Raw genomic sequence first — 14,426 nt, 5'->3', positions numbered from 1 at the left:
CCAATAACTTTGGCATGAGGACTCGACACGTTAGATGCACATCACGAACTATTCTGTGGTCCCCTGACAACTTTATGACAGAGCTTTAACGGTTAAATAACACGCACAGGATCACTCCGCTAATACGCAGCAAGGCTGAGAGTCCACCCAGGCCTCTCTGTGTGCGAGCCAGGGAGCTTCACTGCTTCACTATACAGTGTCCAGTTCTTCGCTGGCATCAACTGGTTCCCCATAATCTACAACCCCATGGTTTAAAAAAGTCTTATACAAGTCTGGAATCTTTAAAGTGAAATAGCCCAACACATTAGAAATTAAAAGAAGTGGGGGGTAAAGGAAACTATCGGGGAAAAAGGAGGAAGAAAGATCTGTGGCTTGGGGTTTATAAAGACATCTAATAAGAGGCCTGGGTTATCTCACAGGAAGCGAGTTTACCTGGTTAGTTCTCTAAGTCGAGCAACCTCAGCATCACGCTGGCGTAGTGTTATTCCCAGTATCTGATTTTCCTTTTCTGCAGTCTCTAATTTAAACTGAGAATTCTTCTCATTGGCCAAGGCATCCTCCAACTCTAAAGCAAACAACAAAAGCAACTTCAGTTTCCTTACTGCTTTAGAAACAAAGACTATAGCTACAGTTCAAATACACACCAATTTTTACCCTCGTCATTTCAATGTCAAACTGCTGTTTATTCTGCAGAAGAGTTTGCTCTTTGTCTTTAAACAAAGTCGTAAATTTTTTGTTTTCATCTCTCTGGTTTTCTATCACTTTTAAGAGTTCTTCATTTTTACTCTGTAGTAACTCCTGGCTCTTCAGTGACTCTTGCAGCTGACTTTGCAGTGACATATTCAACGACTGCAGGGAGAACACTGTAAGATAAACACATCAAACAGCTGTTTCCCAGTTTTTAAAACATGCCTGTTTTCAGGAAAAGTCCTTAAGTTTACTATTTCCCTCAATAGTAACAATGCACAAATAATGCTATGTAAATATTAAATACATTTTATAAAATAAATGTCTTCTCCAATTGATATTTTAGTTATAAATTGTTTTTACCTTTTAAAACAAATGAATAGTACATCTGCAAATAATTATCTCAAACTCCACAAAAATGCGAAAGACAGCACCAAATAATTCTCAATATGTCCCCCCATCCCTGTCAGCTCTCACACCAGAATCATACACTATTAATTTCGGTTACTGTACTGGCAAATACTTATGCTGATAATGATTTACATAAATATATATTTAAACACAAAAGAATCATACTATCCCACAGTTGCTAATTTCACACCTTCCCCCTTGTAGACTGTTGGTATCAGCCCACAGATCTACCAGTCTTTGTCAGAGCTGTAAAAGTGCACGTAGACTTCCATGTAAGGAAGTCTGAAAGACTCATCTTCAAAATGCAGTGAAAGAAAACAGCAGAAATAACACACACAGTGAGCCCTTGCCTTCAAGAGATGAGGTCTGTAAATGGCCTAAGGAAGGCCTTGCAAGGAAGCAGGCAGGAAGACCAAGGGTGGGAGCGCAACCGGAAGTCCTTCCAGTTGGCTTACTGGAAGCTGCAAGGGAAGTGCTCCTCACGGCACCACACAAACCACAGCAGAACCACAGCAGAGCGCAGGGGTTCAGGACACTACTAGGAAACTTACAAGCTCCCCTCCTGCTTTTGCCAGAACTCCAAGAACGCTGAGGCTGCAGAGAACAATGGCGCTCTCCCCTCTCTCACATAGCAGCAGTGGAGCCCTCCAGAGTTAGAAGGATCCAAAGACTTCTTCACCTTTCAACTCTGTGCAACTGCACCAGCAATTCATTCCATAAGGCTAGCAACCCTGAGTTCCTAGACTGAGGAATTATTTTCTGAACTACACACTCAACTCTACCCGATATAAGCCACTTAAACATTGCAAATCCTCCAACTGAAAAAATACAGCTTATTAAAACAGACAAAAAAAAAAAACAACAAAGCAACAAAATAATACTAGAGGTATAAACCTCAGTGTTGTGGCATAAGAAACAAACAAACAAAAAATCCAAGACAATATAGCTTCTCCAAAAATTATTGTTCCTACAGCAATGACATCTGATGAAATCTATAGAAAAGAAGTAAAAATAATGATTATGTGTTGGGATTGGTGAAACAGCCATTAAAGAGTGCTTGCTTTTAAGGACAAGAGTTTGGTTCCCAGCACCCATATTTGGCGGCTTACAACACCAATATGCCTTTCTGGCCTCTGATGCAGGAGGGTCATATTCTATCTGTTGCTTTCATTGGTTAATTAATAAAGAAACTGCTTGGCCTGATAGGTCAGAACATAGGTGGGTGGAGTAGACAAAATAGAATGCTGGGAAGAAGGGAAGTGAGGTCAGATGCGATGGAGCCAGCTGCCAGGTCAGACATGCTGAATCTTTCCCAGTAAGCCACCATCTTGTGGTGCTACACAGATTATTAGAAATGGGTTAGTCAAGATATGAGAGTTAGCCAAGAAGATGCTAGAAATAATGGGCCAGGCAGTGTTTAACTGAATACAATTTGTGTGTTGTTATTTCGCATGTAAGGCTAGCTGTGCGGGAGCTGGGTGAGATGAAAAGCAGGCCTGCCCACTGCTCTTACTACAGGCCTCCATGAGTACTCACACACATGAACACGAACACACACACACAAATAAAGAATAAAATCTTTTAAAATATGTTCAAAGACACAAACAACAGCAAAAAGAAACACAGAGAAATGTTCAAGAAAACCCATTCTGAATTGCTAAAAAATAAAACCAGAAGCAGTGAATCAAACAAAAAGCTCTGTAGAAAGTCTTTGCAACAGACTGGATTGAGGAGAGGACAGAACACTGGAGTCTGAAGACAAAGTAGAAGACTTGGAACAATTTAACAAGGACAAAGATAAAATAACAAGGCACCATGGGGATTTCAAGATATACCCGACACTGAGAAAAGACCAAATCCACAGGTAATGGGCACAGAAGGAGAAGAATCTCATTCTACATGCATAGAAAAATAACATACATTTTCTCAGTATTGGGAAAAGATTCAAATCCAGATAAAAAAGTTACTTTAAACACTGAACAGGAAACAACCTCCCCTTGTCAGATTACAATTAAAACACTCTCCTAATGAACATTAACTGTCAACTTGGTACAGCCTAGAACCACCTGAAGAGAGAATCTGAACTGAGCAACTGTCTATCAGATTGGCCTGTAGATGTGTCTGTGAGGGACAGTCTTGATTGTTTTGTTAACTGTGGGCAGTGGTATTCCCTAGGTAGGTTCCAGCCTTGACCTCTTTCTCTCAGTAATGGAGTGTGACCTGGAAGCACAGGGCAAGTACACTCTTTCCTTCCCTAGGCTGGTTTGGTCAGAGTGTTTAATCACAGCAACAGAAAATAGAATAAACACACTGAATATACAGAACAAAGAGAAACTGAAACCAGCAAGAAAGGGACGCCAAGTCATATATGAAGGCAGACCCATCAGAGCCAGCAGAAGATTTGTCAACTGAAACATCAAAAGCTAGGAGGGCCTGAAAAGCTAAATTTCAAGTTCTGAAGAATAGCATTGCCAACACAGACTATTCACCAAGAAAATTATCTATCATAATTGAAAAAAATAGTAAAAACTTTCCAAGATAAAAATAGACTAAAGGAATTTATGACCACTAAGCTGATTCCAGAGAAGATGCTAGAAAGAGTCTTTGACTGAAGAAAAACACAGTTCCACCTATGAGGTCACAAGAAAGAAAAACACATGCTAGAGTAATAACAACAAAGGAAAAAACTAAACACAACAAAATCAACAAAATGCAGCAATCAATACACACCTTCCTAGGTCGTAACAACTTCCTAGTTGGTAAACAACTGAATACCAATGCACAGCCAACTCCGTAATCAAAAGACACAGCTAGTAGATTAGATCAAAAGGCAGGAATCATCTATGCACTGCCTCCAAGAAATTGACCTCACCACAAAAGACAGACTACCTTATGGTAAAAGCGATGGAACAAAGTATAAGTAAATAGTAATTTGCACCTAGAAAACAAACAAGGGTCACTGTTCTAATATCTGATGAAACTGACTTCAAACCAAAACCAGTAAAAAAAATAAATAAATAAATAAATATAAAGGTTACTTCCTCCGGATTAGGGAACGATCAATCAACAGGACATTAAGATTTTGAATGTATGTCCCTGAATTCCTGGTGTACCCAACCTCATAAAACTAGATGTAAAGTCAGAAATGAATCCCACTGCAATGGCCAGTGGCTGATTTCAGTATCCCACACTCACAGACACATAAGTCATCCTGACAAAACTTTAACAGAAATAAATACCTGATCTTACAGGTCAAATGAACTTAACAGATATCTACAGAATATCCCACCCAAACACTATAGAAATCACATTTTTTTCCCTCAGCAGCTCATAGAAAGTTCTCTAAAATAGATCATGTATTAGGATGCAAAACAACTCTTGACAAATATAGGAACACTCAAACAATTCCTACAGTTATATATCTAATCACAATAGAGTAAGACTACAGATGAACAAGAGAAACCCCAGGGAATGCAGAAACTCGGGTAGGGAGGAGACAGACACCAGTAATCATACCTACAACTGGACCTGGTATGCCACAGTGCTGATCTTCTAGGCAATACGTGCCCACTAAAGACTGTCGAACTGTAACGGAGTCAGCCAACCACTTTCTGATTGGATTTGAGCCCTGCTACACAGGAGGGAATTCGTACTGTAAACCTCATGACTAGAGAGGTCATAGGCCCTAGGGGGAACTTGCTTATTGTTGTTTTGCTATATGGTTATGCTGTCAAGCTATCCTCTGAAGATTTATGTTTATACTTATAGATCTATGCTGCTCTTGGCCGTGGTCAGAGAAACTTTTTTCTAGTGGGAAACAATGCAGAGACTCATAACTGATCAAAGTGCTGGAAATAAAAGACTAAGAATGTCAGACATAAATGTGACATTTATGCTAACCCCACTCCCCAGGTTCTGGGAAAACAGAAGAGGGGCAGAAAGAACCAGGAGCTAGAGGACGGGAAGGAACGCTGTGAACACAACATGGGCATTGCACTCGAGCTCACAGCAGCTATGGTTACCTGCATAAGACCAAACCAGTCAAAACCCTACCCTAATAGTGGAGAAACTGCAGGCCTGCCCGAATGGAGGAGCTCTTTGTAGCTGATGGATCCCTAGGGTTGAGTCATTTTCTTTGGGGGAATGCCGTCGGTATGCTGCCTATGCTACAATAGAAGGACACACAGCGACACACTTGGAGGCAACAATAATTCAACTCACTGGGGTTTTTAAGAAAAGAAGAGGGCATGAAGTTGGGCAGGGGATGTGTTGGGAGGTCTCCTGTGAGAGTCAGAAGTGTGGTATTAAGGGGTGGGAATGATGAAAATGCATGGTATATGTTCATGAAGTTCTCAAAGAATAAATGAAATTACATGAAAGTATATGGCAACATTTTGTTTATCTAATGCAGTCTTAAGTGACTGCTTACTGTGTATGAATTACTAATAGAACCTGGGTATGCAACAGTGAGCAACACAGACAAGGTCCCTTTTCTCATGGAGCCTGTAGTAAGCAAATTATTATAAACAGTAATAAATACTCTCCGAAGAAGTACACCAAGGTAAATGATTATGAGAATACAAAGAGATAAGCCGCTTAGAGAGGCAACTGCTGATTCCCACTTCCGTATGGCCTCCTCTCTTGCCTTCTTCCTACCCCCCATACCCTTGTTAACAGCCGAACCAGAAAGACCTACCATAAATTACTCTGAAACTAGGCATTTTTGAAAAGTGCTTACTCTATTGGTTGCTCGGATTTTCCCCTGCTTTGCAAGAGGGTTATACATTAAAAGAAATAAGCTTGTTATGTCATATATTAGAAAAGAACTTTTCCCTATTCTGCTGATACTTTTTGAAAATATTTTATCATTCAGAAATTGAAAAAAATTCTAGGGCATCAATGTACTTCGTTGTAACATCACATTTACATTAGACTCAAGAAAAAAACTCCAAGAACATTCAAAATTGTTCTCATTTGTTCTTATGCTCTTGTTTTTCTCTGTGAAGCTCTGTGACCCATAAAGACAATTTGGTATTCACCTTGTAATTCCAGCAACTGAGTAAGGATGGAGGATCAATTGAGCCAAGAAGCCGAAGAATAGCCTGAGCAACACAGTAAGACCCCCATTTAGAACAAATCATCAGAAAAAAGAGGGGTCATTTGACAATATCTGTCAAAACAGCCACTATATATACATTTTGGCCTAGCAATTTTCCTAGAAATCTCGCCTGTAAAATATGTATGTATGTGCAGACATTGGGACAGAGCTCTTCATTTCTCCTGTAAAATGTGTGCAGACATTGGGACAGAGATCTTCACTTCATTGTTGCTCACACTGTAGGAAAGGCTGAAAGTACCCAAGTATCTTTCAGAAGACCTTAAATACAGGAGAGTCAACAAGAAGAATACTTATGTTGTTATTTAAGATATGTCCATATTTATTAACTTGTTTTCTCTAGATAGGGTCTTACTGCATATACTTTTTGTTGGAGTAGTACTCGATATGTCGCCCAGGCTGGCCTTAAACTGTGGCAATCCTCCTACCTCACAAGTCCTGGGATTAAGATTAAATTATAAAACAGTTATTCCTAATTTTAAAGTTGATAAAGAGAGAAAACCCACTTAGACAAAGTAATTGAGAAAGCACAAGTCTGCACCAACATTTCCAGAGAGACAAGGACTTCTGTTTCGTTTCTTAAAGTTCTTTTACCTACATTCAAGGTTACTAGGTGCCTTTGGAGTTTTCTCTTCTTCTCTGAGGCGCTGGTTCAAACTTCTTAGCTGCCTAAAGGAAATAATGAAGACTTGTAAAAATCCTAAACTCATTTTACAGTTTACATCTGATACCCTATCAAAAATACATAAATTTACCAAAAAAAGACAAATACTATCATCACCTGTTCATCTCAAATCCCAAACCAAACACAAGATCTAAATGAACAAAACAACAAAGCCACACTATTCAGGGGTCCATTTTGTAAACAGCAGCCCCTGACCTGACAAGTACTTTTTATATCTATAGAACACACACACACACTCACACTTGAGACAAAGTCTCAATCAAATTTCCAAGGCTAGTCTTGAACTTGAAATCTTCCTGTCTCAGTAGCTGGATTACAGATCTGCAGCACCAGAACCAGGACAGAGAGTTGCAAAACTACTGTTCAGGACACCATAACTCTGCCCCACGGTTTCCAAGACTGGCCTGGAACTCAGTACTGTAGCTCACAGTGGCCTGAACTTTGGATTCTCCTACCTCAACCTTTCAAGTGCTGGGACAATACTCATGTACCATCACGTCCAGCTGTTTCCTTTGTTTTCCATATCTTTACCTTCACATCTCTTTTGAAATAATACGTGTGAGTGTATATACATTTACAGAATCTTTACTACTGTAGTTTACCTTTAAAAATAACTGTCATTGCTGTCAACTAGAATACCTGTAGGTCTCAACTACCAGACATATTCCTGCTTCATGTCTGTGATACATTAACAACTTGGGACACATAATTTATGCCTTCAGCAATTTTATTATTAGATGGAAACGTTCATTTTTAATAGCTACTTCATTAGAATGTTGGTATCAACTCTGTTTTCACAAACAAGAATATGTAAGTAGGTACTGATTAGGACAAAGCAAAAACTCTCTGGTATTTAATATCTTTCCAGGACTGGAAACTTTCTGAACTAAAGTATATGATTTAGTTACTGAATCTAAAATGATAGTACCCTTACCAAATACCATTCACAAGTATTAATTCTTGATAGATTAGAGTTAAGAACACAAAATATACCAATAACACAAAATCCAACAACTCAAATTTTATAAGAAAACATAAATAATCTTTAACTAAGGAAGTCATCCTTAAGCAAAACTCAAAATCCAACATCTATCAAGTAAAGAATATAAAGATTAAACACATCACAATTTGAAGCTTGTTTTAGAATTGAAGTTCTGTAAAAAGATAAAATAAGCAATTTATCTAAGAAAGCTAAGTGATTAAGAAGCATCCAAGAAAGGCATTGCTTGAGGATAGGGGATTGACTTACCACAGAAACAAAGGGCCTGGGTTTGGATTCCTAGTGCTCACATGAGAAGTTGGGCAAAGCGGCATGATACAACTGGCCTCCAGGTGTATACACAAATACATGAATATACAGAACACACACACGCATGCACACACACTCATACACTACAAAAATATAAAATAAAGGAAATAGTTCTTCATTAGTGACAGTATAGGGGAATTTTCTCAGTCAGTAGGAATTTATTGTAACCATTTGGATTACAGTTTGGCATCATCCAAGCTATAAAACATATATCTTTGACAAAATAGTTTTTAAAATTAATTTCATTTTATGTGTATGGGTGTTTTGCCTGCATGTCTGTGCACCACATGTATGCCTGGTGCTAGTGAGGCCAAGCGGGGCCAAGTCAGACCCTCTGGAACTGGAGTCTTGCAAACCTGGGTCATACGTGAGAGCAGCAAATGCCCTTAACCACTAAGCCATCTCTCCATCTCTGGAAAGTTGGTTTTACCTATAGGTTACTTACTCTGAGAAATAGCTATATAAATACAAAAGCATGTAAAACATTACAGATATATACAAGATATATAGTGTAATATTCGATGAGAACTGAAAACAACTTAAGATGTGATACACGTTATAGCTCATCCATATGATGAAATACTGATATACACTGAAAAATAATTAAATATACATATGTACTGCCATAGAAATATCACCACAAAGGGCTTGGGGCTAGCTCAGTGACAGTGCACTTTCAAAGCATGTACTAGATCTTGGGTTCAATATCCACCACTGGGGGAAAAAAAAACCAAAAAAACAAAAAACCTCTAAGACACATTATAAAGTAGAAAAGAATAAGCAGCAGACAGAATGCTATTTTTTTTTTTCCTAAAGGGTTCCCCTCAATAACAAAACATGCAGATCTAGAAAAGGCAGAACAGAGTGATGTCCCAGAATATAAAACGAATACCTCTTCTGGTATCTTCCAGAAAACTAGCAGGTACCTTATATGGGAAAATGCTTTTTCTTATCATCTTTTTGAATGCTGCTGTTCAGGTTCTTCTCCTTTAAAACATTAGCCAATTTGAACTTTCTATCACTCGCTACAGCCTCCGACCCCCATCCTATTCTCTAAGCATTGCCTTCCTATGATGAGGAGAGCCTGCAGAAGGTACAGTTGCAGGAGAGCTTGTGTAGCGTGGGAGTTTGCTGGGCATGACCTCAGACCCAGTGCTTGGGAGGCAGAGACTGGCACTCACTGACCAGCAAGCCTAGCAAACCAATAGTCTTCTGGTTCAGCTCCAGGTCCTATCTTACAGGAATAAGATGAGCCATTGAGGAAGGAACTCAACATTTTCGTCTGGTCTCCACATGAGTATACCTGTACATAGAATTCATTCTCTGGTGTAGGAAGGTCTTCTTTTTATGTGTTACTTTTATTGGTTGAATAAAGAAAACTGCCTTGGTCTTTTGATAGGGCAGCCCTTAGATGGGCATGGTAGACAGAACAGAATTCTGGGAGAAAGGAGGCAGAGATAGAGAGCTGCCCACCACGAAGCTGCCAGGTCAGACATGCTGAATCTTTCCCGGTAAGCCACGACCTCGTGGTGATATACAGATTATTAGAAATGGGTTGAATCAATATGTGAGAGTTAGCCAATAAGAGGCTAGAGCTAATGGGCCAGGCAGTGTTTAAATGAATACAATTTGTGTGTTGTTATTTCAGGGTATAAGCTAGCCAAGGTGGCCGGGAGCCTGGCAGTGGGAATGCAACCCGTCCCTCCTTTTACTAAAATTCTCTCTCTCTCTCTCTCTCTCTCTCTCTCTCTCTCATTCTCTTTCTCTCTTGACCCTGTCCTCTCTCAGTTCTGCGCCTGCAGCTTCATTCCTTTGGTTGACTCCTGTGTCTTAGCTGAGGTCCACCCTGAAACTCCTCCCACATTGATGAAAATGCTCCTTACCAGGAGCCACTTTTTTCTCTTATTCTCTGCTTTTTAAATTTTTGCTGTTTTATAAATACTAAAAATTAATAATAAGAATAATCTCTCAAGAATGGCTATTATATAAACTATTTTTAATGTGTTCAATTTAAATATATTTAATTTTAACCAAAGACAGATGACATTTAAGTAAATATGCTTTAATTGGTTTACTTTTATGAAACTGTTTGGAGATAAAGCCTATGTACACTAATATACATATATTTAAAGTGCATTTTGTCATATGGTGTGATACAACCTTCACAATAGTAAGATCCACATCATTTGGAGTTTCCTCGGGCCAATTTCATACCCTTCCTTTTCTGGACACACAGCTAACCATGGTTTAGATTGTTTTCATTTTCTAGAGTTTTATAGATATGGAATCTTGAAATGAACACACTGACATCCTGGCTTCTTCTACTCAGCATAACAATTCTCAAGTTCATCCGTTCTGCTGCATGTATCAACAATTCCTTTTTTTTTAATTGCTGAATACCACTATGAACACCTGTCAACAGACATTTGTTTCCTATGAATATAAGTTTTTATGGACATGTGTGCTTTCATTTCTGAGAAAATGCTGAAAAGTGGACTAACTAGATCATTCAACAAATTTACACATCATTTCAAAAAAACTCCCAAACTTGTTTCCAAAGTGCTCTTACCATTTTACATTCCAACTAGCCAAGATGGCTCCACATCCTCACTAATAATGGTTTGTTCTTTTGATTGTTGCCATTCCAATGAGTATACCATGATGTTTCATTGTGCTCCTACCCTGCAGGTTCCTAGTGGCTGATGATAACTATCTGTTTGTGTTCTTATTTGATTTCCATGCATTAAAATCCTAAGCTTCAATGATGTGGGATGCCCCCTCTGTATGCTGTGAATGTTTTATTACCATTGGTTAATAAAGAAGCTACTTTGATCTATGGCAGGGCAGAATACGGCAAGGCGGGAAATCCAAGCATGGATACGAGGAGAAATAAGGCAGAGTTAGGGAGACGCCAGCAGCGGCTAGAGGTGTAAGATCCTAAAGCATTACTGGTAGGTCATGGGCATGTGGCAACACACAGATTATTAGAAATGGGTTCATTTATATGTGGAGCTAGTCAGTAAGAAGCAGAGGTCAAACAATTATAATAAATATTAAACCTCAGAATGATTATTTTACAAGCAGCTGTAGGGACCAGCAGGCGGGAAAGAAACTGGTCCAGCAACACTGGATGGGACAGAGAAGATTTCTAGCTACACTTCACACATGCCATGCAAGAGATCTCCTACTAGGCCACATATGTCCTCAATCCAAGCCTTGTTTTGTTTGGTTGTATTTATTTATTTAGAGGGAGGGGTCTTCCTGTGTAGGGTTTCCATTGAATTTAGGATTACCCTTGCTTCTAACTTCCATCTTTCAAGTGCAGGTATGTGTTTCTGTACCCAACTCTGTATGTTTTCTGTAATAAAGTTCCTGTTCAAATATTTTACCCATTTTGAAAATAACAGAAAATAGAGTTATAATATAGAATTTTAATTGTTCTGTTTTCAGTATATATATAAGTTCTTTGTAAGATACATTTTGCACACTTTTTTTCAAAGTCTGTTGGTGCCTCTTCATTTTGGGTTAAAAGTATTTAAATTTTTGAAAAACAAAATTTGAAATTTTGAATTTCAATATAATTACTTCTTCTGGTTTATATTTTGGGATTATTGAGGAATCTTCTCCAGTAAAAGATATAGGACCCTCCCTATGCTTACTCCCACCAGCTTTTGGGCTGTTATTCTTTGCAAGTTAACTTGTATATGGTATGATATAATGGTTGCAATTCATTTTTTAGTACATTTTAAAAGAGGACAGTGTGAGTGTGTGTATGTTGTACACGCTCACATGTATGGAGGCACAAGTGCTGGTGCATATGCACCTACAGTGTGAATGAGCATGTGGAAGCCAGAGGTTCATGTTGGGTGTCTTTTCTGTTCTCTATTTTGCTGAGGAAGGGTCTCTCCCTGAACCCAGAGTTCACCGACTTTGCTAGTGTAGCTAGCAGCTTGCTCACAGACCCCTGTCTCTATTTCCCAAGCTAGAGGCCACTAGGGCCATATGGATTTTTTATGTAGGTGTTAAAGAAACAAATGCAGATCCTCACACATGTGCAGCAAGTGATTTTATCCCCAGGCCTCCAAAACATTATTTTTGAGCTTGAGCTTAGGGTATTAAGCAGTGGTAGAAAGCTTGCACAGTATATGCAAAGCCCCAGGATTCATCCCAGAACACCAAATCCCACACCTCCCCGCCCACACATCAAGGGATGAGAAACAACGATGAGATACAAAATGTAAAGTGTTTGGACAAAGAAATAAGACTGTTAGGAGATGCTGAACTATTAATCCAGTAGAAACTAAAATGGGAAGGAGGAAAAAAAAAACCCACAAAAGCCCCAAACCAATACAACAATTCAGTGTTCATATGACCCAAGTTTGAGTGGCCTGCAATAGTCTTACTTATTTCTCCAGACAACAGAATAAATCTAAATTTTCACACATTGGCTCTCCCACCACCTCTCCTCAACTCTGCCTGTTTGCTCTTAAACTGTTACGTTCTGTCTGGACTCGAATGAGCTTATATTTGAGTCTGCAATCAGGAAGTGACCATAAATCCTAAGTTACCTCACAAATATTAAGGTAGTCTCTAACCTGAAGGTTCTTAATATGACGTAACATTCTACTCTGAACCTCCATCAAAGATATTTTGGGATGTCCTAGGGGCTCCTATAGTTAGAGTCAACAAAACATTACAGATTACAGATATCTTGTGGGTTGGGAACAGAAAAAATAAATAAAAGACTACTGTGTTTCAAATATTGCAGAAGATCTGGAAGCATGGCATCCAGCAGTTTTTCTTTTCGCCACAAGATGGCGATGCACTAAGTTGTGTGGGGTGGGAAGGGAAAGGATCAGGTTTCTACTTAAAAACATATGGTTTACAAATGTCTACAAGAAAAAAAAAGAAATCACTTCTAAATAAGCCCACCCATTCTAGTTTTTATTTATAGTGAGATTTATGGATTATTTTTTTCCAAATAAAGATAAAAATAGTATAAAATTCCCACATGGTTACTGGAAGCCTTAGCCTATTCTAAGGAACTCTAACAAATTCATTTTTCAGTAATTTTATCCTCTAAAAGGTCAAGTAACTAACAGTGGCAAGAGAATGTTCTACAGTCTTTTTTACCTAAGGACAGACAGCTAAAAATCTCTGCTGTCAATTAAACAGAAATGGATACCAGTTAAGTTCATTTTTCTAAGTCACCTTTAGAAAAGTTAAAAACAACTGGTGACAAAATAAAGGGTAAGCCTCCGTTTCATGAGGGGTTACAAATGAACTCCAGCAATTCTGGAATGTTCTGAGGGACGGAAGTGAGGACCAACGATATTTCCACGGAGACAAGCTAAGCGGATAATGTTCTCAGATAGGTTCTGGTATGCTTAAGGACCAATTATTGGATTATCACTCTTTTAAATAATAGGCACTTATTAGTATTATCCTTTTGTTCTGCAAAATACACCTGAAGAGTGACCCTTAATTAAGTCAGCGTCTATTTCCTCATGGAGTTACTGTAGAAGCCCACAGCTAAGATCTGGGACTCTAAAATCAAATCACCTTGATTCCTCCATTCCTAAATACACAAGTTTCAGCAAATCACATACCTTTCTGTGCCTTGGTCTCCTCCTCTCCAAATGGAAGTAGCATAATACTGTATAGAGCTACTGGGAGGACTCGAGTAACGGCGCATATGAAGAACAGCGGCCAACACAGCACAAACACTCAATAGTAGCTGCTATCCATTCCACATTACTTAATCTTGATTTTAATATTGAAAGATTAATACTATTACAGGGATCCCTCAGATCAGGACTGATGACAGTATGACAGTGTTATTAGCATTTAAATGCAGCAACCCTATCCACAAATGACCTCTTAATGATCCTAAGCAAGGAAAGCTCACTGGATGTCATCTCTGTGGGCTACAGACCCATGACTTTGAACTACTCTCCAACTAGGAATCCTTTACAGTTTTCAAGTTTCGTGTAGGTCCCTGCAAGTCCCATCTACTCCCACGGTAACAGTCAGGGCGCATTCACAATGCAGAGCTGCAGAAGCATCTGAAAACAAACCCCAGTACAAAAGCAACAACAGATCCTGGACTTAAGCTTTATTGGTTATCACAGGAACACCCAACGTTAAAACAATACTGAGGTTATATGGGTGATTTCCTCTACATTTCAAGATTACTTCACCGGTTTAAGTCTTTCTTA

General features: G+C 38.9%; 1 protein-coding gene across 1 annotated transcript in view; it reads right to left on the bottom strand.

Annotated features, from left to right (window-relative positions):
- Ccdc14 (coiled-coil domain containing 14) overlaps positions 1-14,426 on the bottom strand; it is a 37,273-nt gene that overhangs the window by 2,015 nt on the left and 20,832 nt on the right. The window contains exons 10-12 of the mRNA XM_041673241.1: positions 6,813-6,883; positions 645-863; positions 433-565 (exon numbers count right to left, since the gene is read on the bottom strand). Of these exons, the coding sequence (XP_041529175.1) occupies positions 433-565; positions 645-863; positions 6,813-6,883 (423 nt within the window). The remainder of the gene's footprint in view (positions 1-432; positions 566-644; positions 864-6,812; positions 6,884-14,426) is intronic.

The sequence above is a fragment of the Microtus oregoni genome, unplaced genomic scaffold (genome assembly GCF_018167655.1).
Source record: "Microtus oregoni isolate MIOR12 unplaced genomic scaffold, Mior012 000023F_ref0000262, whole genome shotgun sequence".
NCBI classification, from domain to species: domain Eukaryota; kingdom Metazoa; phylum Chordata; class Mammalia; order Rodentia; family Cricetidae; genus Microtus; species Microtus oregoni.
Note: the sequence above shows the minus strand (reverse complement) of the source record. Positions and strands in the feature narration are given on the sequence as shown.